The 27,209-nt window shown below is 35.3% G+C and overlaps 1 protein-coding gene across 1 annotated transcript; it reads left to right on the forward strand.

Annotated features, from left to right (window-relative positions):
* Positions 1-8,831: 8,831 nt before the first annotated feature.
* LOC309805271 (ATP synthase subunit epsilon, mitochondrial-like) lies at positions 8,832-23,923 on the forward strand (the record flags this gene model as incomplete). The annotated part of the gene is made up of 2 exons (XM_082623203.1): positions 8,832-8,846; positions 23,656-23,923. The coding sequence occupies 2 exons, from the start codon at positions 8,832-8,834 to the stop codon at positions 23,833-23,835; spliced, it is 195 nt and encodes a 64-aa protein (XP_082479329.1). The 3' UTR covers positions 23,836-23,923.
* Between the last annotated feature and the right edge of the window lie 3,286 nt (positions 23,924-27,209).

Genomic DNA, 27,209 nt, shown 5'->3' on the forward strand with positions numbered 1-27,209 from the left:
ATTTCTTGCTGTGTTGTGATGTATGTCCTTTGGAATATACTCTTTATTTTAGTGTTGAAAAAAGAGAGAATCTATATTTCTTAATAGATATGTGAAGTCACCTTGCAGCTCCAACTTCCTACAGGTTTTTCAGAATTACAAGTATAAAGACTCAGTTCCACCTAATTAGCCTTGCTTTACCCTTCTGACATCTGTTAACTCTATCCACACCTACCATGCACCCCACTGTTCTGGATTTCCTGTAGTTGTCTTTATTTTCCTGAGAATTTTCTATGATGTTTCTTTCCATGAGTAAACAGAAGACAAAGTTGATCGATATCTGTCCCTTGAATTTGTCCTTTCAATTGAGTACTGCATTCTTACTCTGAGTCACTTGGAATCAGAATTGGCATAGCCAGAAGATCAGGTGTTAATTTAGCTAAATCAACATCAACATAGAAAAGCAGAAATATTCGCTTTTCTTCTCAACTCTCCCCTTACGTTAATCTTCCTTAACTCAGAAAGCATCAACATTCTTTTACCAACTCTCCATTCAAAGCCCTCAGGATTATTTTCTCTCCCTCACTATGCTTTACCACTAAATCCACTTACATTCTAAATGACATTTTGTTGTTTTTACATAAATGCCTACACTTTTTCTCTTTTCTTGCAATCTCTGTATTCCTAGTCTTAACACAGTCTTTGGATTTCCATATAAATAAGCATACAGTGGACATTAAAATGTTAATTAATTTATAGTACTCCTCTGAAAGTATTAACTCACAATTTTTTTATTTTTTACAATTAAATATAGTTATACTTTTTTGAGCATGATTTTTCAGCTTGCAATTATGTCCTATGACTACTGAGTCTTACAAATGATGTCATTGGTATAACATCTTTCCTACCATTTTTATCACTAATGTTTAAATTTTTATAAGATATATCATTTCTACTTTGAAATAACCTATAGCATTACCTCTCTGTTTTATTCTATGTTCACATTTGTTTTAACCTTGATTGTATAAGTAAACATAATCGGTGTTCACCACATACTTTGGTTGGCTGAGGCGAATACATTGGTAGATTCTTAAAAACATTTTTGTGGAAACAATATTTTCTGAATTCTCTCACGTTTAGTACTGGTTTTTCTATACTTATGTATTTGAAACATCTTGACAGGTTAAAAATCCTTGGCTGACACTTTCTTTCCTAGAGTGTCTTGGGTATTCTACTTGATTTTCTAGTGCATTAAGTGTCTGTAGAATTAGGCAAACATAAATTTTTTAACATTTTTATTGGAATATAATTGCTTTACAATGGTGTGTTAGTTACTGCTTCATAACAAAGTGAATCAGCTAGACGTATACATATATCCCCATATCTCCTCCCTCTTGCGTCTCCCTCCTACCCTCCCTATCCCACCCCTCTAGGTGGTCACAAAGCACGGAGCTGATCTCCCTGTGCTATGCAGCTGCTTCTCACTAGCTATCTATTTTACATTAGGTAGTGTATATATGTCCATGCAATTCTCTCGCTTCGTCCCAGCTTACCCTTCCCCCTCCCCATGTACTCAAGTTCATTGTCAACATCTGCGTCTTTCTCCTGTCCTACCCCTAGGTTCTTCAAACCATTTTTTTTTATTCCATATATATGTGTTAGCATATGGTATTTGTTTCTCTCTTTCTGGCTTACTTCACTCTGTATGACAGTCTCTATGTCCATCCACCTCACTACAAATAACTCAATTTCATTTCTTTTTATGGCTGAGTAATATTCCATTGTATATATGTGCCATATCTTCTTTATCCATTCATCTGTCCATGGACACTTAGGTTGCTTCCATGTCCTGGCTATTGTAAGTAGAGCTGCAATGAACATTTTGGTACATGACTCTTTGAATTATGGTTTTCTCAGGGTCGATGCCCAGTAGTGGGATTGTTGGGTCATATGGTAGTTCTATTTTTATATTTTAAGGACCCTCCATACTGTTCTCCATAGTGGCTGTATCAATTTACATTCCCACCAACAGTGCAAGAGGGTTCCCTTTTCTCCACACCCTCTCCAGCATTTATTATTTGTAGATTTTTTGATGATGGCCACTCTGACTGGTGTGAGGTGATACCTCATTGTAGTTTTGATTTGCATTTCTCTAATGATTAGTGAAGTTGAGCATTCTTTCATGTGTTTGTTGGCAATCTGTATATCTTCTTTGGAGAAATGTCTATTTAGGTCTTCTGCCTATTTTTGGATTGGGTTGTTTGTTTTTTTGATATTGAGCTGCATGAGCTGCTTGTAAATTTTTGAGATTAATCCTTTGTCAGTTGCTTCATTTGCAAATAATTTCTCCCATTCTGAGGGTTGTCCTTTTGTTTTATTTATGGTTTCCCTTGCTGTGCAAAAGCTTTTAAGTTTCATTAGGTCCCATTTGTTTATTTTGGTTTTTATTTCCATTCCTCTAGGAAGTGGGTCAAAAAGGACCTTGCTGTGATTTATGTCATATACTGTTCTGCCTATGTTTTCCTCTAAGAGGTTTATAGTGTCTGGCCTTACATTTAGCTCCTTCATCCATATTGAGTTTATTTTTGTGTATGGTGTTAGGGAGTGTTCTAATTTCAATCTTTTATATGTAGTTGTCCAGTTTTCCCAGCACCACGTATTGAAGAGGCTGTCTTTTCTCCATTGTATATTCTTGTCTCCTTTATCAAAAATAAGGTGACTCTATGTGTTGGGTTTATCTCTGGGCTTTCTAACCTGTTCCATTGATCTATATTTCTGTTTTTGTGCCAGTACCATAATGTCTTGATTACTTTAGCTTTGTAGTATAGTTTGAAGTCAGGGAGCCTGATTCCTCCAGCTCCGTTTTTCTTTGTCAAGATTACTTTGGCTATTCAGGGTCTTTTGTGTTCCCATACAAACTGTGAAAGTTTTTGTTCTAGTCCTGTGAAAAATGCCATTGGTAATTTCATAGGGATTGCATTGAATCTGTATGTTGCTTTGGGTAGTAAAGTCATTTTCACAATGTTGCTTCTTCCAATCCAATAACATAGTTTATCTTTCCATCTGTTTGCATCATTTTTAATTTCTTTCATCAGTGTCATATAGTTTTCTGCATACAGGTCTTTTGTCTCCTTGGGTAGGTTTATTCCTCAGCATTTTATGCTTAATGTTGCAATGGTAACTGAGAGTGTTCCTTAATTTCTCTTTCAGAGTTTTCATCATTAGTGTATAGGAATGCAAGAGAGTTCTGTTCCTTAATTTTGTATCACGCTACTTTACCAAATTCATTGAGTAGCTCTGGTAGTTTTCTGGTAGCATCTTTAGGATTCTCTATGTACAGAATCATGTCATCTGCAAACAGTGACAGTTCTACTTCTCCTTTTCAGATTTGGATTCTTTTTATTTCTTTTTCTTCTCTGATGGCTGTGGTTAAAACTCCCAAATCTATGTTGAGTTATAGTGGTGAGAGTGGACAATCTTGTCTTCTTCCTGATCTTAGATGAAATGGTTTCTGCTTTTCACCATTGAGAACAACCTTGGCTGTGGGTTTGTCATATATGGCCTTTATTATGTTGAGGTATGTTCCCTCTATGCCTACTTCCTGGAGGGTTTTTAATCATAAATGGGTGTTGAATTTTGTCAAAATATTTTTCTGCATCTATTGAGAAGATCATATGGTTTTTACCCTTCAATTTGTTAATATGGTGTACCACATTGATTGATTTAAATACATTAAAGAATCCTTGCATTCCTGGGTTAAACCCCACTTGACCATGTTGTATGATCCTTTTAATGTGCTGTTGGATTCCATTTGCTAGTATTCTGTTGAAGATTTTTACATCTATATTCATCAGTGATCTTAGCCTATAGTTTTCTTTTTTGTAACATCTTTGTCTGGTGTTGGTATCAGGGTGATGGTGGCCTCATAGAATGAGTTTGGGAGTGTTCTTCCCTCTGTTATATTTTGGAAGAGTTTGAGAAGGGTAGGTGTTATCTCTTCTCTAAGTGTTTGATAGAATTCGCATGTGAAGCCATCTTGTCCTGGGTTTGTTGGAAGATTTTTAACCACAGTCTCAATTTCAGTGCTTGTGATTGGTCAGTTTATATTTTCTATTTCTTCCTGGTTCAGTCTCAGAAGGTTTTGCTTTTCTAGGAATATGTGCATTTCTTCCAAGTTGTCCCTTTTATTGGCATATACTTGCTTGTAGTAATCTCACATGATCCTTTGTATTATTGCAGTGTCAGTTGTTTCTTCTTTTTTTGTATTTCTAATTCTATTGACTTGAGTTTTCTCCCTTTTTCTCTTGATGAGTCTGGCTAATGGTTTATCAATTTTGTTTATCTTCTCAAAGAACCACCTTTTAATTTATTGATCTTTGCTATTGTTTCCTTCATTTCTTATTCATTTATGTCTGGTCTGATCTTTATGATTTCTTTCCTTCTGCAAACTTTGGGGGTTTTTGTTCTTCTTTCTCTAATTGCTTTAGGTGTAAGGTTAGGTTTTTTATTGGAGATGTTTCTTGTTTCTTGAGGTAGGATTTTATTGCTATAAACTTTCCTCTTAGAACTGCTTTTGCTGCATCCCATAGGTTTTGGGTCATCATGTTTTCATTGTCATTTGTTTCTAGGTATATTTTGATTTCCTCTTTGATTTCATCTGTGATCTCTTGGTTATTTAGCAGTGGATTGTTCAGTCTCCATGTGTTTGTATTTTTTACACATTTTTTCCTGTAGTCGATATCTAGTATCATGGTTTTGTGGTCAGAAAAGATTCTTGATATGATTTCAATTTTCTTAAATTTATCAAGGCTTGATTTGTGACATGAGATATGATCTATCCTGGAGAATGTTCCATGATCACTTGAGAAGAAAGTGTATTCTGTTGTTTTTGGATGAAATGTCCTATCAATATCAATTAAGTCCATCTTGTTTAATGTATCATTTAAAGCTGTGTTTCCTTATTTATTTTCATTTTGGATGATCTGTCCATTGGTGAAAGTGGGGTGTTAAAGTCCCCTACTATGATTTTGGTACTGTCGATTTCTCCTTTTATGGTTGTTAGCATTTGCCTGATGTATTGAAGTGTTCTTATGTTGGGTGCATAAATATTTACAATTGTTATATCTTCTTCTTGGATTGATTCCTTGATCATTATGTAGTGTCCTTCTTTGTCTCTTGTAATATTCTTTATTTTAAAGTCTATTTTGTCTGATATGAGAATTGCTACTCCAGCTTGCTTTTGATTTCCATTTGCATGGAATATTTTTTCCATCCCCTCGCTTTCAGTCTGTATGTGTCCCTAGCTCTGAAGTGAGTCTCTTGTAGACAGCATATATAGAGGTCTTGTTTATGTATCCATTCAGCCAGCCTATGTCTTTTATTTGGAGCATTTAATCCATTTACATTTAAGGTACTTATTGATATATATGTTCCTATTACCATTTTCTTAATTGTTCTGGGTTTGCTATTGTAGGTCTTTTCCTTCTCTTGTGTTTCCTGCCTAGAGAATTTCCTTTAGCATTTGTTGTAAAGCTAGTTTGGTGGTGCTGAATTCTCTTAGCTTTTGCTTATCTGTGAAGGTTTTAATTTCTCCGTCGAATCTGAGTGAGATCCTTGCTGGGTAGAGTAATCTTCATTGTAGGTTTTTTTCCTTTCATCACTTTAAATATGTCCTGCCACTCCTTTCTGGCTTGCAGAGTTTCTACTGAATGATCAGCTTTTAACCTTATGGGGATTCCTTTTTATTTTATTTGTTGTTTTCCCCTTGCTGTTTTAAATATTTTTCCTTTTTATTTAATTTTTGCTAGTTTGATTAATATGTATCTTGACATGTTTCTCCTTGGATTTATCCTGTATGGGATTCTCTGTGTTTCCTGGACTTGATTGACTATTTCCTTTCCCCTATTAAGGAACTATTTAATTATAATCTCTTCAAATATTTTCTCATTACTTTTTTTTTCTCTTCTTCTTCTGGGACCCCTATAATTTGAATGTTGGTGCATTTAAAGTTGTGCCAGAGGTGTCTAAGACAGTCCTCAATTCTTTTCTTTCTTTTTTCTCTATTCTGCTCTGCAGTAGTTATTTCCACTGTTTTTTCTTCCTGGTCACTTATCCGTTCATCTGCCTCAGTTATTCTTCTATTGATTATTTCTAGAGAATTTTTAATTTCATTTATTGTGTTGTTCATCATTGTTTGTTTGCTCTTTAGTTCTTCTAGGTCATTGTTAATGGTTTCTTGTATTTTCTCCATTCTATTTCCAAGATTTGGGATCACCTTTACTATCATTACTCTGAATTCTTTTTCAGGTAGCCTGCCTATGTCTTCTTCATTTATTTGGTCTGGTGGGTTTTTAGCTTGCTATTTCATTTGCTGTGTGTTTCTCTGTCTTCTAATTTTACTTAACTTACTGTGTTTTGGGTCTCCATTTTGCAGGCTGCATGTTCATAGTTCCCATTGTTTTTGGTGTCTGCACTTATCCTCTGTGTGGGAATCTCTCTGCTTTGCCCTCTGCATCCCTGTTGCTGCACTCTCCTCCTTGGTGCCAAAACTTCCCCCCCACCACCCTCCCGTCTCCACCCACGAAGTTGTTTCCTAGTGTGTGGAAACTTTTTCTCCTTCACAGCTCCCTCTCAGAGGTCCCATCCCTATTTTTTGTCTCTGTTTTTTTTCTTTTTTCCTTGGCCCTACCAAGGTATGTGGGGAGTTTCTTGCCTTTTGGGGAGTCTGAGGTCTTCCGCCAACATTCAGTAGGCGTTCTTTAGGAGTTGTTTCACATGTAGATGTATTTCTGATGTATTTGTGGGGAGGAAGGTGATCTCCACATCTTACTCCTCCTCCATCTTGAAGGTATCCTCCAAACATATTTTTTTATCCTTGAAAGTTACTTGAAAAGTCTTTGAAGCTAATATATCTGAAAAGGGGTTAATATCTCTAATATATAAAAAAATTACTACAACTCAATAACAAAGAAAACCAAACAACCTGATTAAAAATGGGCAAAGAATTTAAAATAGCTATTTCTCCAAGAAGATATACTAATGGCCAGTAAACATATGAAAAGGTGTTCAGCATCACTAATCATCAGGAAAATGCAAATGAAGACTACAGTGAGATGCCACTTTACAAAACTAGCATGACTGTTCTAAAACAAAACAAAACATCACAAAAACAAAAACAGAAAATAACAATGTCGGCAAGAATGCAGAAAAATTGGGACTTTTTACATTGCTAGTGAGAATGTAAAATGGTGCAATTTCCATGGTAAACAATATGGTGATTCTTCAACAAATTAAAAATAAAATCACCACATGATCCAGCAATTTTACTTCTGGATTTATACCCTGAAGAACTGAAAGCAGAGACCATAACAGATATTTATACATCCATGTTCATAGCAGCATTATTTACAATAGTCAAAAAGTGGAAGCAACCCAAGTGTTCATCAACAGATGAATGAATACATTAAATATAGATATAACGGAATATTATTTAGTCTTAAAAAGGAAGAAAGTGCTGAAACATGCAACAACATGGATGAATCTTGAAGACATTAAGCTAAGTGAAATAAGCCAGTCACAAAAGGACAAATATGGTATGATTCCACTTTTATGAGATACCTAGAGTAGTTAACTTCGTAGAGACAGAAAGTAGAATGATAGTTGCCAGGGGAGGAGGAAGAGGTAAGTGGAGAGTTATTCTTTAGTGAGTAAAGTTTCAATTTGCAAGATAATAATAATTAAATAATATATTATTTCATTGCACCATGAAACTCTGCTGTGAAAATTACAGTTGTAATTTTATAATTTTTTTATTGTGATCATTATATTAATGTATGGTTCAACCACCAGAATTTATGCCATTTTTGAGAAGAAACTATATTTGATCTTATGTATCATTTCTTCCACAGTACCTAGCATAATGCTTGGCATTTAGTAAGTGCTCAAGGAACATATGACGAATATATATAATAGGAGATAATCCAGAATACTATAAATTGGGACCAGACTCTGCAGGAAATTTAACACATGGCTAAAAAGTTGATAAATAATTTGGTGGATAATAGAAAATCACTGGAGAGTTTTGGACAAGGAAGTGGCATGAAATAAACTATTCATCAGAAAGATTGATGTCTCAATGTTTTCATGTCTGGTCATTTAGAGGTCATATAGAATATTTATAGTTGAGATAAAAATTAACAGAGGTAAACAGAAAATAGAATTGCAGTGAGACTAGATAGAAATTTCCTTCCAATGTGGTATCATGTGTGTTGTAAAACATTGTAGAATGAAGAATCAGTATACTTTAAAATAGATCAAGATTATCCGTACTGTATCTAAAAGAAAAAGAATTTAAAAAACATTTAAAAGAAAATTCAATAAAGTCTACATATATGCAGCTAAGGAGAAAATTAATGGAAGGTAATATGAAGTAATAAACGCAGAATGTAGCAGAGTTAAAAAAATATGCAAGTAAGTAGAAATCAACAGAAAGTAATGTGACACACTCTACAATGAGTCTAATAGACTCACAGTTAAGATGAGAGATCAGGAGCAAAGTTCTGCTTCCTGTTGTCTCAGCTGTTTTAGGCATCTCTACCCCAGGTTCTTTATGTGTAAAATAATGAAAATAATAGTTCCAATTTTAAAGGGTTATTATCATGAGATTAAATGAGTTGAAATATTTAAAATGTTTAGAAAAAATTTGGCAAATATTGAACATGAAATAACAGTAGATATTATTTTATGACAAGTTTAGAAGTAGAAAATAAATAAAATAGCAGACCAGTCATATTTGAAATATGAAGTTTGAAATGTTTTTAGACCTATAGAAAAACAGATTCAAATTAAAGTGCATGACGGACTTCCGGGTAAGATGGCGGAAGAGTAAGACGCGGAGATCACCTTCCTCCCCACGGATACAACAGAAATACAGCTACACGTGGAACAACTCCTACAGAACACCTACTGAACGCTGGCAGAAGACCCCAGACCTCCCAAAAGGCAAGAAACCCCCCACATACCTGGGTAGGGCAAAGCGGAGAGATCCCCACACAGAGGATCAGTGCCGAGCGGCACTCACCAGCCCGAGAGGCTTGTCTGCTCACCCGCTGGGGCGCGCAGCACTGGAAGCTGAGGCTCGGGCTTCGGTCAGAGCGCAGGGAGAGGACTGGGGCTGGCGGCGAGAACTCAGCCTGAAGGGGGCTAATGTGCCACAGCTAGCCGGGAGGGAGTCCAGGAAAACTCTGGAGCTGCCGAAGAGGCAAGAGACTTTTTCTTCCCTCTTGGTTTCCTGGTGCGCGAGGAGAGGGGATTAAGAGCGCTGCTTAAAGGGGCTCCACAGACGGGCGCGAGTCACGACTGAAAGCGCGGAGCCCAGAGACGGGCGTGGGACGCTGGGGCTGCTGCTGCTGCCGCCAAAAAGCCTGTGTGCGAGCGCAGGTCACTGCCCACACCGCCCTTCCGGGAGCCTGTGCAGCCCGCCACTGCCGGGGTCCCGGGATCCAGGGGCGGCTTCCCTGGCAGAACGCACGGCGCGCCTCGGGCTGGTGCAACGTCACGCCGACCTCTGCCGCTGCAGGCTCGCCCCACGCTCCGTGCCCCTCCCTCCCGCCCGGCCTGAGTGAGCCAGAGTCCCCGAAGAGGCTGCTCCTTTAACCCTGTCCTGCCTGAGCGAAGAACAGATGCCCTCCGGCGACCTACACGCAGAGGCGGGGCCAAATCCAAAGCTGAGACCCAGGAGCTGTGAGAACAAAGAAGAGAAAGGGAAACCTCTCCCAGCAGCCTCAGAAGCAGCGGATTAAAGCTCCACAATCAACTTGATGTACCCTGCATCTGTGGAATACATGAATAGACAACACATCATCCCAAATTGAGGAGCCCGGAGTCAGTGCTGTGCCTCTGAGGTGGGAGAGCCAACTTCAGGACACTGGTCCACAAGAGACCTCCCAGCTCCACATATATCAAACGGCAAAAATCTTCCAGAGATCTCCATCTCAACACCAGCACCCAGCTTCACTCAACAACCAGCAAGCTACAGTGCTGGACACCCTAAGCCAAACAACTAGCAAGACAGGAACACAACGCCACCCGTTAGCAGAGAGGTGGCCTAAACTCATAAAAAGTCTGCAGACATCCCAAAACACACCACCAGACGTGGACCTGCCCACCAGAAAGACAAGATCCAGCCTCATCCACCAGAACACAGGCACTAGTCCCCTCCACCAGGAAGCCTACACAACCCACTAAACCAACCTTAGCCACTGGGGACAGACACCAAAAACAACGGGAACTACGAACCTGCAGCCTGCAAAAAGGAGACCCCAAACACAGTAACATAAGCAAAATGAGAAGACAGAAAAACACACAGCAGGAGAAGGAGCAAGATAAAAACCCACCAGATCTAACAAATGAAGAGGTAATAGGCAGTCTACCTGAAAAAGAATTCAGAATAATGATGGTAAAGATGATCCAAGATTCTATTTCCCAGATCCAAAATCTTGGAAATAGAATAGACAAAATGCAAGAAACAGTTAACAAGGACCTAGAAGAACTAAAGATGAATCAAGCATCGATTAAAAACACAATACATGAAATAAAATATACTCTAGATGGGATCAATAGCAGAATAACTGAGGCAGAAGAACGGATAAGTGAGGTGGAAGATAAAATAGTGGAAATAACTGCGGCAGAGCAAAATAAAGAAAAAAGAATGAAAAGAACAGAGGACAGTCTCAGAGACCTCTGGGACAACATTAAACGCACCAACATTCGAATTATAGGGGTTCCAGAAGAAGAAGAGAAAAAGAAAGGGACTGAGAAAATATTTGAAGAGATTATAGTTGAAAACTTCCCTAATATGGGAAAGGAAATAGTTCATCAAGTCCAGGAGGCACAGAGAGTCCCATACAGAATAAATCCAAGGAGAAATACGCCAAGACACATATTAATCAAACTGTCAAAAATTAAACACAAAGAAATCATATTAAAAGCAGCAAGGGAAAAACAACAAATAACACACAAGGGAATCCCCATCAGGATAACAGCTGATCTCTCAGCAGAAACTCTACAAGCCAGAAGGGAGTGGCAGGACATAATTAAAGTGATGAAGGAGAAAAACCTGCAACCAAGATTACTCTACCCAGCAAGGATCTCATTCAGATTTGATGGAGAAATTAAAACGTTTACAGACAAGCAAAAGCTGAGAGAGTTCAGCACCACCAAACCAGCTTTACAACAAATGCTAAAGGAACTTCTCTAGGCAAGAAACACAACAGAAGTAAAAGACCTACAATAACGAACCCCAAACAATTAAGAAAATGGGAACAGGAACATACATATCAATAATTACCTTAAATGTAAATGGACTAAATGCTCCCACCAAAAGACACAGATTGGCTGAATGGATACAAAAACAAGACCCATATATATGCTGTCTACAAGAGACCCACTTCAGACCTAGAGACACATACAGACTGAAAGTAAGGGGATGGAAAAAGATATTCCATGCAGATGGAAACCAAAAGAAAGCTGGAGTAGCAATTCTCATATCAGACAAAATAGACTTTAAAGTAAAGAGTACTAGAAGAGACAAAGAAGGACACTACATAATGATCAAGGGATCGATCCAAGAAGAAGATATAACAATTGTAAATATTTATGCACCAAACATAGGAGCACCTCAATACATAAGGCAAATACTAACAGCCATAAAAGGAGAAATCGACAGTAACACACTCATAGTAGGGGACTTTAACACCCCACTTTCACCAATGGACAGATCATCCAAAATGAAAATAAATAAGGAAACACAAGCTTTAAATGATACATTAAACAAGATGGACTTAATTGATATTTATAGGACATTCCATCCAAAAACAACAGAATACACATTTTTCTCAAGTGCTCATGGAACATTCTCCAGGATAGATCATATCTTGGGTCACAAATCAAGCCTTGGTAAATTTAAGAAAATTGAAATTGTATCAAGTATCTTTTCCGACCACAATGCTATGAGACTAGATATCAATTACAGGAAAAGATCTGTAAAAAATACAAACACATGGAAGCTAAACAATACACTACTTAATAACGAAGTGATCACTGAAGAAATCAAAGTGGAAATTAAAAAATACCTAGAAACAAATGACAATGGAGACACGACGACCCAAAACCTATGGGATGCAGCAAAAGCAGTTCTAAGAGGGAAGTTTATAGCAATACAATCCCACCTTAAGAAACAGGAAACATCTCGAATAAACAACCTAACCTTGCACCTAAAGCAATTAGAGAAAGAAGAACAAAAACATCCCAAAGTTAGCAGAAGGAAAGAAATCATAAAAATCAGATCAGAAATAAATGAAAAAGAAATGAAGGAAACGATAGCAAAGATCAATAAAACTAAAAGCTGGTTCTTTGAGAAGATAAACAAAATTGATAAACCATTAGCCAGACTCATCAAGAAAAAAAGGGAGAAGACTCAAATCAATAGAATTAGAAATGAAAAAGGAGAAGTAACAACTGACACTGCAGAAATACAAAAGATCATGAGAGATTACTATAAGCAACTCTATGCCAATAAAATGGACAACCTGGAAGAAATGGACAAATTCTTAGAAATGCTCAACCTGCCAAGACTGAATCAGGAAGAAATAGAAAATATGAACAGACCAATCACAAGCACTGAAATTGAGACTGTGATAAAAAATCTTCCAACAAACATAAGCCCAGGACCAGATGGCTTCACAGGCGAATTCTATCAAGCATTTAGAGAAGAGCTAACACCTATCCTTCTGAAACTCTTCCAAAATATAGCAGAGGGAGGAACACTCCCAAACTCATTCTACGAGGCCACCATCACCTTGATACCAAAACCAGACAAGGATGTCACAAAGAAAGAAAACTACAGGCCAATATCACTGATGAACATAGATGCAAAAATCCTCAACAAAATACTAGCAAACAGAATCCAACAGCACATTAAAAGGATCATACACCATGATCAAGTGGGGTTTATTCCAGGAATGCAAGGATTCTTCAATATATGCAAATCAATCAACGTGATACACCATATTAACAAATTGAAGGAGAAAAACCATATGATCATCTCAATAGATGCAGAGAAAGCTTTCGACAAAATACAACACCCATTTATGATAAAAACCCTGCAGAAAGTAGGCATAGAGGGAACTTTCCTCAACATAATAAAGGCCATATATGACAAACCCACAGCCAGCATCGTCCTCAATGGTGAAAAACTGAAACCATTTCCACTAAGATCAGGAACAAGACAAGGCTGTCCACTCTCACCACTCTTATTCAACCTCATTTTGGAAGTTTTAGCCACAGCAATCAGAGAAGAAAAGGAAATAAAAGGAATCCAAATCAGAAAAGAAGAAGTAAAGCTGTCACTGTTTGCAGATGACATGATACTATACATAGAGAATCCTAAAGATGCTACCAGAAAACTACTAAAGTTAATCAATGAATTTGGTCAAGTTGCAGGATACAAAATTAATGCACAGAAATCTCTGGCATTCCTATATACTAATGATGAAAAATCTGAAAGTGAAATCAAGGAAACACTCCCATTTACCATTGCAACAAAAAGAATAAAATATCTAGGAATAAACCTACCTAAGGAGACAAAAGACCTGTATGCAGAAAATTATAAGACACTGATGAAAGAAATTAAAGATGATACAAATAGATGGAGAGATGTACCATGTTCTTGGATTGGAAGAATCAACATTGTGAAAATGACTCTACTACCCAAAGCAATCTACAGATTCAATGCAATCCCTATCAAACTACCACTGGCATTTTTCACAGAACTAGAACAAAAAAATTCACAATTTGTATGGAAACACAAAAGACCCCGAATAGCCAAAGTAATCTTGAGAACGAAAAATGGAGCTGGAGGAATCAGGCTCCCTGACTTCAGACTATACTACAAAGCTACAGTAATCAAGACAGTATGGTACTGGCACAAAAACAGAAAGATAGATCAATGGAACAGGATAGAAAGCCCAGAGTTAAACCCACGGACATATGGTCACCTTATCTTTGATAAAGGAGGCAGGAATGTACAGTGGAGAAAGGACAGCCTCTTGAATAATTGGTGCTGGGAAAACTGGATAGGGACATGTAAAAGTATGAGATTAGATCACTCCCTAACACCATACACAAAAATAAGCTCAAAATGGATTAAAGACCTAAATGTAAGGCCAGACACTATCAAACTCTTAGAGGAACACATAGGCAGAACACTCTATGACATAAATCACAGCAAGATCCTTTTTGACCCACCTCCTAGAGAAATGGAAATAAAGACAAAAATAAACACATGGGACCTAATGAAACTTCAAAGCTTTTGCACAGCAAAGGAAACCATAAACAAGACCAAACGACAACCCTCAGAATGGGAGAAAATATTTGTAAATGAAGCAACTGACAAAGGATTAATCTCCAAAATTTATAAGCAGCTCATGCAGCTCAATAACAAAAAAACAAACAACCCAATCCAAAAATGGGCAGAAGACCTAAATAGACATTTCTCCACAGAAGATATACAGACTGCCAACAAACACATGAAAGAATGCTCAACATCTTTACTCATTAGAGAAATGCAAATCAAAACTACAATGAGATATCATCTCACACCAGTCAGAATGGCCATCATCAAAACATCTAGAAACAATAAATGCTGGAGAGGGTGTGGAGAAGAGGGAACACTCTTGCACTGCTGGTGGGAATGTGAATTCGTACAGCCACTATGGAGAACGGTATGGAGGTTCCTTAAAAAACTACAAATAGAACTACCATATGACCCAGCAATCCCACTACTGGGCATATACCCTGAGAAAACCATAATTCAAAAAGAGACATGTACCAAAATGTTCATAGCAGCCCTATTTACAATAGCCCGGAGATGGAAACAACCTAAGTGTCCATCATCGGATGAATGGATAAAGAAGATTTGGCACATATATACAATGGAATATTACTCAGCCATAAAAAGAAATGAAATTGAGCTATTTGTAATGAGGTGGATAGACCTAGAGTCTGTCATACAGAGTGAAGTAAGTCAGAAAGAGAAAGACAAATACTGTATGCTAACACATATATATGGAATTTAAGAAAAAAAAAATGTCATGAAGAACATAGGGGTAAGACAGGAATAAAGACACAGACCTACTAGAGAATGGACTTGAGGATATGGGGAGGGGGAAGGGTAAGCTGTGACAAAGTGAAAGAGCGGCATGGACATATATACACTACCAAACGTAAGGTAGATAGCTAGTGGGAAGCAGCCGCATAGCACAGGGAGATCAGCTCGGTGCCTTGTGACCGCCTGGAGGGGTGGGATAGGGAGGGTGGGAGGGAGACGCAAAAGGGAGGGAATATGGAAACATATGTATATGTATAACTGATTAAATTTGTTATAAGGCAAAAAATTTAAAAAAATAATAAAAAAAAAATAAAGTGCATGACAAATTTTGACTAGTAAATAAAAATAAATTCAAAGCTATCAAAAATAATACATATTTTCTCCAAATAAATAATAGTAGCACCAATGGAAAAATTCTAATAGCTGACAAAATAAATTACTTCACTGTATATAAGCAATAAGAAAAAAAAGGGTAAATCTAGAGTTAAAAAATTAGGATGTATGAAACAGTAGTAAGCTAAGTTATCAGTAAAATATTTTGTTAAATAAATCATTGACTGATTGGAATAAATGAATTTAGTTTATTCCAAAATTATTTGATGGCTTTTTGGGTGACACAGTGGTTGAGAGTCCGCCTGCCGATGCAGGGAACACGGGTTCGTGCCCCGGTCCGGGTAGATCCCACATGCCATGGAGCGGCTGGGCCCATGAGCCATGGCCACTGAGCCTGCGTGTCCAGAGCCTGTGCTCCACAACGGGAGACGCCACAACAGTGAGAGGCCTGCGTACCGCAAAAAAAAAAAAAAAAAAAAAAAAAAAAAAAAAAAAAAAATTATTTGAATATCCTTCTGGATTATACTAACAAGGAAGTTAAGAGAAGAATCATTTCTGTTTTCAATTTTATGAAAATTGTATATAGATAAATATGTATTAAAAATGAGTCATTATTTTTCTAAACAAGTAGAAGGAAATGAGAATAAAATAAGTATTAGCAATAGAATCAAAGGAAAGAAAGGAGAAAACAAAGCCCACTGAAGCAAATTAAAAAGCACTAAGTAAGATGATAGAACTAAGTAACCACAGTAAATGTATATAGAGTAAATTTATACACAAAAATGCAGAGATTAGTTTGTGTGCATGTGTGTTTAATCAAATTATATCCTGCATTAGAGCAGCACAGAAAATAAAGGGATGGAAAACTTCCTGGTGGAAATATTAATCAAAGAAAAGGTAGTCTACACTGCAGTGTTAATATCAGACAAAACATAATTTTAGGGTAAAAACACTATGAGAAACAAAGTGAGATGTTAAATATTAAAAACCACAGTAATCCATCAACGAAAACTAACAAGCATGAATGTGAATATTCATTAAAAGATATTCTTTAAAGACACAATATAACAACTTAGTGATTTTAAAGTAAATATTGACAAATCCATCACTACACTTGGAGATTTTAACAAACTTGTATCAGAAACTGATGCATCAAGCAAATATTTTAAGCATTAATAAAATATTTACAAAATTTGACCACTTAGCAGGTCACAAAACAAGTCTCAAAAAGTTCCAAGGATCAATATTATAAACACCTCATCTCTGACCACAATAAAATTACATTTGAATCTTCTGAGCACAGTAAAATTACATTTGAAATCAATAATCAAATGATAATCCAAAGAAACCATATGTCTGGAAATTGTAAAATATTTAGATCTGGGCAACACAGAATGTATTGTATACTAAAACTCATAAGGTGAAGCTAAAATGATATAAGAAAATTGGAAATTTAGTTTGTTATCCCCTCCAAAAAAAAAAGCCTAAAATAAATATGGTCAACTCCAAAGTCTAAGAAAAATACAATAAATTTGACACATGGAAAGGTGAAAGAATAAGTAATAAAGCTAACATCAGAAATTAAATAAAATAGAAAACAGAGGTAAATAGAGATTAGGAATAAAACCAAATTTGGTTCTTGGAAGAACCATAAAATAGATTAATTTCTAGCAAAATTGATTTTATGAAATAGAGAGATGGCACAAATAATGCTATTGGGAATATAGGAAGAAACATAACCACAAACATACAGTATCATAGAAAAAATGGATTTAAATTATGCTAAAAATGAAAACAAGAATGAACTAGAAATTTTGGATGAGACATGAATTTGAGAATTGACAGAGAATAATTAGAAAGCCAGTATAAATCATTGATCATTAAAGATAGTATATTAGCAATCAAACATCAATAGTTCAACTTTCGACAACAGTAAAGTTTAAATTGCCTTGAAAAAAAGTTTTGTCAAATTCCAAGGAATAAGAAGTGTTTCAAAAGAAAGAGAAAATAGGAAAATCAATCCATTTAAGGAAGTGGCCATAAACTTGAAACTCAACTGGACAAAAATATTAAAATTATAAACCAATCACTCATATGTATATAGGCCTAAAATCCTAGATTAGATTTATAGGAAATAAAGTCATAAATTTAAAAAGAGTAGTAGTGTTAATACTGAATCTTGACCAATGGGGTTTACCCCAGAAATGAAAGAATATTTAAACTTCATAAATGTATTCATGCAATTTACCTTAAAGAAACAGAACATAGAATTTATCTAAATAAAAATGTTTAATAATAACTAATTAATGAGGGAAAAATAACTGTTAAAAAACCAGGAATAAAAGGAGTTTATTCTAACCACAAAACCAGACTATGTCATATTTAATAGAAAACTCTAGTAACATTCCTTTTAAGATCTGGAACAAGAGAAAGATGTCAGATATTAATTTATGAAAGGGAAGACATAATATCAAAGATATGTTAAATTTTACAAAACTAGTCTATAAATTCCCTGTAGTTCTAATAGAAATCCACTAAACGATTTTTTGTGGGACATAAAAAATGGATCCTAAAAATCATATACAATATAAAGTGTGAAGAATAACCATGAAGAATATGTAAAACATGCAAAAGGGAGGATTGTCATTACTTGATATAAATATTTTTATAAAGCTATAATAATTAAGACAATGTCACATTTATATAGAGTTAGAGAAACAATAAATGAGGCAAAATCGAGTCAAGAAACAGAGCCAAATATATATGGAACCTTATATGGGCAATCAAAAATCTTTGAGGGAAAGATGGTTGGGCAATTTTTTTCATATTTAAAAATAATGAAATTATTCCCCTCAAAACAGAAACAAAAATAACTTCAAATACATTAAAGTATTAAATGTGAGAAAGAAACATTAAACACATGAGAAGAAATCTAGAATATCTCTGTGCCATGAATGTATGGAAGAATTTCTTCTTCAATACAAAAATATAAAGACTAATAAAATGAGTAAAATAAGGTAAAAAAGTAAATAAATGGGAAGAGTAGTAAACTTGACTACATTTCAAAAGAACAAAATTTCACAAAAATAAGAGGTGAGCAATGGAACAGGAGAAATATTTGGATCCCGTCAAATAAATAGAATATCATTGCTCAAAATAAATTTTTAAACTTCTGCATATTGGTAAGAAAAAGGTTCATTTAAAATATAGCTTCGGGCTTCCCTGGTGGCGCAGTGGTTGAGAGTCCGCCTGCCGATGCAGGGGACATGGGTTCGTGCCCCGGTCCGGGAAGATCCCACATGCTGCGGAGCGGCTGGACCCGTGAGCCATGGCCACTGAGCCTGCGCGTCCGGAGCCTGTGCTCCGCAATGGGAGAGGCCACAACAGTGAGAGGCCCGCGTACCACAAAAAAATATATAAAATAAAAAATAAAATAAAATAAAATAAAATATAGCTTCAAAATATGAACAGGCAATTCACAGAAACAGAAAATTTAATGGTCAATAAACAGAACATCAATCACATTGCTAATTAGGAATAAGCAAAGTAAAATAATAATGAAGAACCATTTCATATCTATCAAATTGACAAATATTTTATAATATGATGACAGTGTTTGTGAAGGTTCAGAATAATTGGAAATATTTTCAAAGCAACAAAACAAAAGATATTTCAGCCTACCAAAAATAGATAGTATGTGGCCCACATTTAACTCCTATAAACTCTGTGATCAATTAGATACCACCACAGATCCCAGGGGTCAGAACCCAGGTTTTCATTGTATCCCTTCGTCTTCTTGTCTCTGCCAAAGAAGGGCCACCATATGGTCCCTCCTCTTTAGGGTGCATCTCCCACCATTATATCTGGCCTCTAGGAGACAGCCCCCAAAAGTTATTAAAGTATACTGGTGCTTCCTTCCCCAATTCCTTTTTTTTTTTTTTTTTTTTTTTTAAACTCTGGTAAGGAAGTGTTCTCTGGTTCCTCCTGGCAGAACATGGTTTGGGGTAGATGAAAATGTTCACATAATAACTCCACTCCAAGTTCATATATCCCAAAGTCTTCAGACTGTTTCCTCTATATCTAGATATGAAATCTTCTGTAAAGAGCCAGAGAGCAAATATGTTGGGCTTTGCAGGCCAGTACAGTGACTGTCTTGCATTCTTTTTTATTTATTTTAAAACTCTCTAAACGTGTAAAAATTATTCTTATCTTGATGGCTGAAAAAAAAAGAAAAGAAAAAGAAAAGAAAAAACTGGAAACTGGGCTTCCCTGGTGGCGCAGTGGTTGAGAGTCCGCCTGCTGATGCAGAGGACACGGGTTTGTGCCCTGGTCCGGGAAGATCCCACATGCCACGGGGCGGCTAGGCCCGTGAGCCAAGGCCGCTGAGCTTGTGTGTCCGGAGCCTGTGCTCCACAACGTGAGAGGCCACAACAGTGAGAGTCCCGCGTACCGCAAAAAAAAAAAAAAAAAAAAAAAAAAGGAAACTGGCTGAGGGCTGAATTTGGCACAGGGGCCACAGTTTACTGACCCTGCTCTGCAGTAGAGCAAGAGAATTCTAGCATTTCAGCCTCAAGTTGTGTAATCTAGGAATTTGTCCATTTCATCTCGTTTAACTAATTTGTTTGTGCACAATTGTTCATTGTATTGTCTCATAATCTTTTTATTTCTGTAAGGTCAGTACTAATGTTCCTGCATTCATTTCTTATTTAAGTTAGTTTACATTGTTTCTATTTTTCATTGTCAGTCTAGTTAAAATTTTGTCAATTTTATTGCTTGAAGAACCAAACTTTACTTTGGTGATTTTTCTCTATTGCTTTTCTATTCTCTAGTTTATTTATCTCCAATCTAATCTTTTTTTCTTCTTCTTCTTCTTAACCAAAGGAAAAGACAATCCAAAGACTAGAAAATATTTGCAAAACACATATCCAATGTAAGCTTTCCAACTAGAATATACAAAGAATGCTACTCTTCAATAAAAAAATCACAATGAGCAAAATTGTTAGCAGAAACTTAACAAAAAATATGTACAATCGGTAAATAGCACATGAAAAGATGATCAGTCTCATTGTCATTAGGGAAATGGAAATGCAAACCATTTAGATGCCACTGTACATCCACTAGCATGGCTAACATTAAAAAGTCTGATCATAAAAGTGATGCAGCCGGAAATCTCATGAACTGATAGTTGGAATATGAAATGGCACAAACACTTGGGGAAAAAAATTAGCAGTTTCTTAAAACTTTAAACCTACCCAATGGTCTGACCCAGGCTCTGTATTCACTGGAAAAGTGAAAACATATGTCTACACAAAGACTTGTACATAAACGTTCACTGTGGCTTCATTTACAATAGCCAAAAACTGAAACCAACTAAATGTCCATCAACAGGTGAATGGAAAACAAATTGTCATGTATCTGTACACTGAAATAACACTCAGCAATAAAATGGAATTAACTATTGATATGTGAGAGAGCACAGATGAATCTCACAGTAATTATGTTGAGATAAAGAATGAGGCCAAAATAAAAAAGAATACTGCCTGATTCAATTTACATAAAATTCTAGAAAATGCAAATTATTCTACAGTCACAGATCAATGGTTGTCTTCGGTAGGGGGACAGGGAAGGGGATGCACAAAAGAAACAGAGGGCACAAAGAAATTTTTGAGGTTGATGAATATGTTATTATGGTGATTGTGGTGGTGGTTTTACATGTATATACATATGTCAAAATTTATCAGCTAATGCTTTATATATGTGCATTTTAATGCGTATCAGTTATACTTCAGAAAACTATAATTAAAAAAGAAACTCTGTATTCACATTGTCAGTTAATTATTAGCTTTAAATGCTATATTTGTAGGGAGCATGATAAGGTTTGGACCAAAGAAGAAAAATATGTTTTTTGAAGTCCTGTGAAGACAGAAGTCATCAGGTGAAGTGGAATTACAGCTGAAAAATCAGAAAATATTGAAAATGGAAATAAACGATCTTGTAAGAGGAAGGTATGGATAATAGAAGATAGTTGTTGAAAAATATTGGTGAAAGAATAAAGAGGGAACAAAGGGCATGCAGATTTCACCTGTTTGTTCATTAGGGAATTGACTGAACTCCTTACTTTCCTCACCTGAAAATAGAATAATACCTACACTATACTTTTTGTTAAAATTAGTTAACATGACTATTTAACATCTCTGTTACATTATAATCAGGAAAAGCACATGTTATCACCATCTAACATGAATGTGCCCTTTATATAGAAACATATATTTATTATTTTATGTATTTGTTTACTTGCTTATACAGGTCAACCATTATGAATATTTACCTTGTTTAGGGTTATATTTATAAATTAAATTAACTTTAATGATAAAACAGTTTATTTTTGTGAGAGACTATGTGTTTCAAGGCTGCAAAAAAGTGAATTTTAAATAGTTTCACTAATTCTTGTCCTATTTGTTAACCTTAAAAGTAGTTTCCTTCAATGAAGTACTAAGAACCTAAAATCACATTTTATCAGTTAGACAGTCACTAGATTATTAAACACATTGCTATCAGAACTATTTTATAATATATTCAACTACTGCTTCCACTATCTGAGGTTTGCCCCAACATTCATATCCCTCTGATTCTCCTAACCAGTGTATTCCTTATTATGAAGCAAAAGATACAGTCAGCGTGGTTGCATAAATATTCAATAAACAAATAAGGTCAGTGACATCTTGCACTAAAATAAAATACTGGCATATATGAAATAAGGTGGCAATTACACCTTAATAACAGAAACAAACACTTTACACATTTACACGAGACAATACAATTCATTCATTCATTCATCAAATATATTTCAGTCACTGTACTAGACACTTGAGATAAATCAGAGGGGTGGGGGGAAGAACAACCTGATTTGAAGTTTATATTTTAATAGACTGAGGCTAACTAGACGAGATAGATAGATGAGAGATAGGTAGATATAGAGATACAGTATTCTAGAATATTGTAAATTCTGTAGGAAAAAAAAAATTGAACAAGAAAAAGGGAACCAAGGGGGCAAGCAATGAGTTGGAGGTTGAAATTTTGAATAGGATGGTAAGGTAAGCCCCAATGAGAAAATGACAAGTGAGTAAAATCTTGAGGTGAGGGATTTAGTCTTATGGATATTCAGATAGAGTGCAATGTTTCTAAGGCTCCTGCAGCCTTCACTCAGAGCAAAGAGACCAGATGGCTGGAGAGGAGGGTGTTGGGGAGAATAGTAGGTGGAAAAGTCAGAGAGGTTCAGGGCAAGACTGGGTAGAACTTTGTGTGCCATTGGCTTTTTACTCAGTGAAATAGGAGCTGTTAATTATTTTGAAAAAGGAGGATGTGGACTAATTTCCATTTTAAGAAAATGATTCTGGCTGCACTAGAGTAAATAGAATTCAAGCATAGAGGAATGGAAGCAGGAAATCAAGATGTTATTGTAATAATCCAAATGAGAGTGGAGAAGTCTGAGACCATAGTGAATGCAATGAGAAGTCAGATTCTGAATACGTTTTGGATATAGAGATGGTTAGGATATGGGAAAAGATTGGAATTAAGGATAAATCCACAGGTTATAGCCCAAGAGACTACAGCAGGATAGAGATGTTATTAATTGAGATGTGGATGACTTTGGACAGATCAGGTTTTTGTGGGCAAACATCAAGAAAGCTAACACATGGAAACTTCCATTCTATCAAGTCAGTGTTAAATGCCTCGCACAGGACCAATTGACAGGTATATAAGAGTGAACAAAACATAGTTCCAGCCCCCTTGAGAATTAACAGCCAAGTGGGCCAATTAATAAACAGATTGGGCACTCTCCATGTAAAAAGAAATTGTCTATGAGGGGCTAATGCCTATCTTCTCTAACATCACCAAATCTTGGAATATGAAAGCATAAAGGGTAAAAATGTGAGTTAAGTTTCAAACAAACTAGATCTCTTGACCCGATCGGCAGCATACTTATGAAACTAATGGAATTCATTACTAATATTACACAATAAAAAAGTATAACATGAAATTAACATACTAAATTTCCCCAAGTGCTTTATAGCCTTTATTTTATATATTCAAGTATTACTGCAAACTAACAATATCATTTCCCAAGGTAGGCTGCACACTGAGCTGACATTGACCTCATCTTTGCGATTCGGCAGGAGGGACTCCACTCTCACAACATCACGGTGGCATATTGGCGACAGGTTAGACTCAGCTACCTCGGGTGTTCCCAGATCTGTGCAAAAGCAGTGAGAGATGCACTGAAGACAGAATTCAAAGCAAATGCCGAGAAGACTTCTGGCAGCAACATAACAGTTGTAAAAGTCAAAAAGGAATAATCTGCCCTGATTTAGCTTGAATACTACATTTTCAGAGTGAAGATGTGTGGGCACATGTTATGGCAGATTGAAAACGATCTCACTTCATGGGGGAAAAAAATACCTGTCTTTTTCATAGATTGACATTGCCAATAATTTGAAGTAAGTCTCAAAAAATATATCATTTCCCATATGTTTAAATAAATGTATGATACAAGAAAACATAATAAATGAAATTAAGACTTTGAGAAAATATTCCTCTCTTTGATGTTGATCAAGCTTTGCAGCCATATCTGTTTTCTGAAAACCTTAGACTGAATGAACTATGGGTTTGACAACAACTACTATTTTCTAAAACGTAACATTTTTCTATATTATGGAAGAAATCCAAGATTATAATACATATTTTGGAATGTAAGAAAAACACAAAAGAACTCCAAAACGGGAAAAATCATGTTTAATCTCTTCTTTCAGAGTTAACCTCTGCTAATATTTTGGTGTTTGTCCTAAGGTAACATGTGTAAAAATGCATATTTTCAAGTAAATATAAGCACACATACACACTTATGTTAACAATTATCAATTTCCCTCAGAGATGATTTGGAATAAAAGAAAGATGTATGTTATATACACTACTATGTATAAAATAGATAACTAATGAGAACCTACTGTATAGCACAGGGAACTCTACTCAATGCTCTGTGGTGACCTAAATGGAAAGGAAATCTAAGAAAGAGTGTATATATGTATACGTATAACTGATTCACTTTGCTACATAGAAGAAACTAACACAACATTGTAAAGCAACCATACTCCAATAAAAATCAATTAAAAAAAAGAAAGATATGTGTTAGATCATATACTGATTTAAAAAGGTGATTGTTAAGGTGAAAAGAAAATAGACAAATGTTATTTTCAAAAACACATTTTAAGGAAGAGTATATCTCTAAAATTTAAAAAATATATAATAGTCAAAATAATATTCAATCAAGTGATATTCACTAGATGAATATTTTATTTTCTTACAAAATTTATGCATCAAGTGAAAGTAAATTCAGTGCTCTCTCTCTATATCTTATTAGCATTGACTTTTTAGATAAGATCTTAAAATGTATACTTTACTTTGATAATGTCATTTCTCCTAATTAAAATGCTATGGTTAATGTGTGTGTGTGTGTGCACATATGTGTATCCACTTGTTAAGTACTTCTTTCAGTCACTGGTATAATGCTAAGTGAAGAATGACGCAAAATGATATTCATAATGGCAAACATTATACAGAGCTTATGTGCCTAGCTCTCTTCTATATGCTTTCCTATTTATCAACTAATGTGAACCTCACAGCACATCAGTGAGCCAAATACGATTGCTACCACCACTTTACTAATGAGGAGAAATGGGTCACAAAGAGATGGAGTGTTTTAGCATAACTTACCCTATAGTCACACAGATAGGAAGTAGCACTAGTTTTCACACCCTGGCTATTGGGCTTTAGAATTTGTGTCCTTAACAGCTATACTCTGCTGCTTCATATAGTTTCAGCCCATCAATTTCTGTTTTATTACATGAATAGGTATTTTTTAATTATATTGGATAAGTATATATATAATTGCAAATAATCACCATTACTCTCAACTTAGCCTAATTTTTAGTCTAAATGTTTTCTGGGAACATTTTTTCAGGCAACTTATATTTACCAATTTCATTTTACAATTATTCATCAAATTCACATTTCTATTTTTTTCATAACGTCCCAGAAGCTTTTCTCAGATTTTAGCACCTCCTGTTATTTTCCAGTATTATCTAACCATGTTTTTCCCCCTCAGGCTTGTAAAATAAGTTATTTGTAATTCAGCTTTTCTAGTAGTAATTAACAAATAACTGTATTAGCTGATCTGGTTCTATTGTGTTTCTTAAAAGACTGCTATGTGCTTAACACTATACTTGATATTGAAATAAATCAAAGTCATGTATCTTTCCCTGGAAAAATTTACAGTTTAGTTGAAAAATAGATAGTTTACCTTCACAAACAAAAACTGTCTATACCAGTGTTTCTCAGCTTCTTTTCATGAAACACATAGTGATTTCACCAGGCTGGACATTCCAATGAGTAAATATTGTGGACGATACACAATTCCTAATTCACTCACTAAAACTTTCACATTCTTTAAGTTTATATATATGTGTGTGTGTGTGTGTATATATATATATATATATATATATATATACATAAATGTATAAAATAAAGTTCTCCACATATTAGTGAATGAGAGCATTATGAGTACAAAAATAAATTTGAATATCCCCAAATAACTTTTTTCTTCTTAAAGTATATCATTTTTAAGCTTTTCTGATTTTTGTTATTAGTAAGAAGTTACTTGCAACTATTGACATTTTGGTTTAGAATAATATTTTTCATCTCATATAGTCTTTGAGGACCCATATAGTGGTGAAAGTCTTTATTGAGAAGATGGGTTTTGAAGGATGTGTATCATGGTTATTCAACTTTTAAATGACATTATATTTTTATGTTACTATGGACTTTTACTTAAATGAATCATTCTCCTTGAATTCTGTTGTTTGCCTGGGGAACATTAAAACAACTTGTATTCAGTTTCACCAAGATCCTATACTGAATTTGTTATATAGTTCTGTATTCAAGATTGTACTATGTTGAATTGAATTAGTGTTTTCAATGTTTTTATCAACATAGCCTAGAAACAGCTTTAACTCTTCTGATGAGGACAAATACCTCACTGAAAAATATACCGGTGTTTATTTTTGCCACATACAAATAGCCAAATATATCTCCCGCTCTCTGTTCCCTGTATCTTATCATCTCCAAAGAGTCTTACTCTCTATTGACAGGCAATTATTAACACCAGAAAACAATTTTAAGATAGTTTTCACTAAGAAGCACTCAACTATTTTTTAATAATCTCAACAGTTAAAAAATTTGTGTATCCTAATTAGCACAATGCTAAATAACACATTTATTTCTTATTATAGAGCAAGCATTTGAAAATTACAATTTCCACAAAACCACCTTTTCTAATAAAATAAAATAGTTTACTGTAATATTTTAATATTTCAGCAAATAGTAAGAACATCTAAAGATTTTTTGTCTATACCAAATTTTTCTTTAAGCATACTTAGCAGTTTATGTCCAAAGGCAAACCTAAAAATCCAACCAGATAAGGTCTACAGGCTCTTCTTTCTGCACTGATTTAAAATCTGATTATGAAATATTTTATTGGAAGTTACATAAGTGACTAAGGCAGTGTTTCTCAGCTATTTTGTGTTAATGGAACATTTTCTAATTGTAGAATTTTCAGTGGATTTCTTGAAGGAACTAAAATATTTAAAGACTACTACAGAAGGCAACACTGATTATC

This window comes from Mesoplodon mirus (genome assembly GCF_964341445.2).
Source record: "Mesoplodon mirus genome assembly, chromosome: 5".
Classification (NCBI taxonomy): Eukaryota; Metazoa; Chordata; class Mammalia; order Artiodactyla; family Ziphiidae; genus Mesoplodon; species Mesoplodon mirus.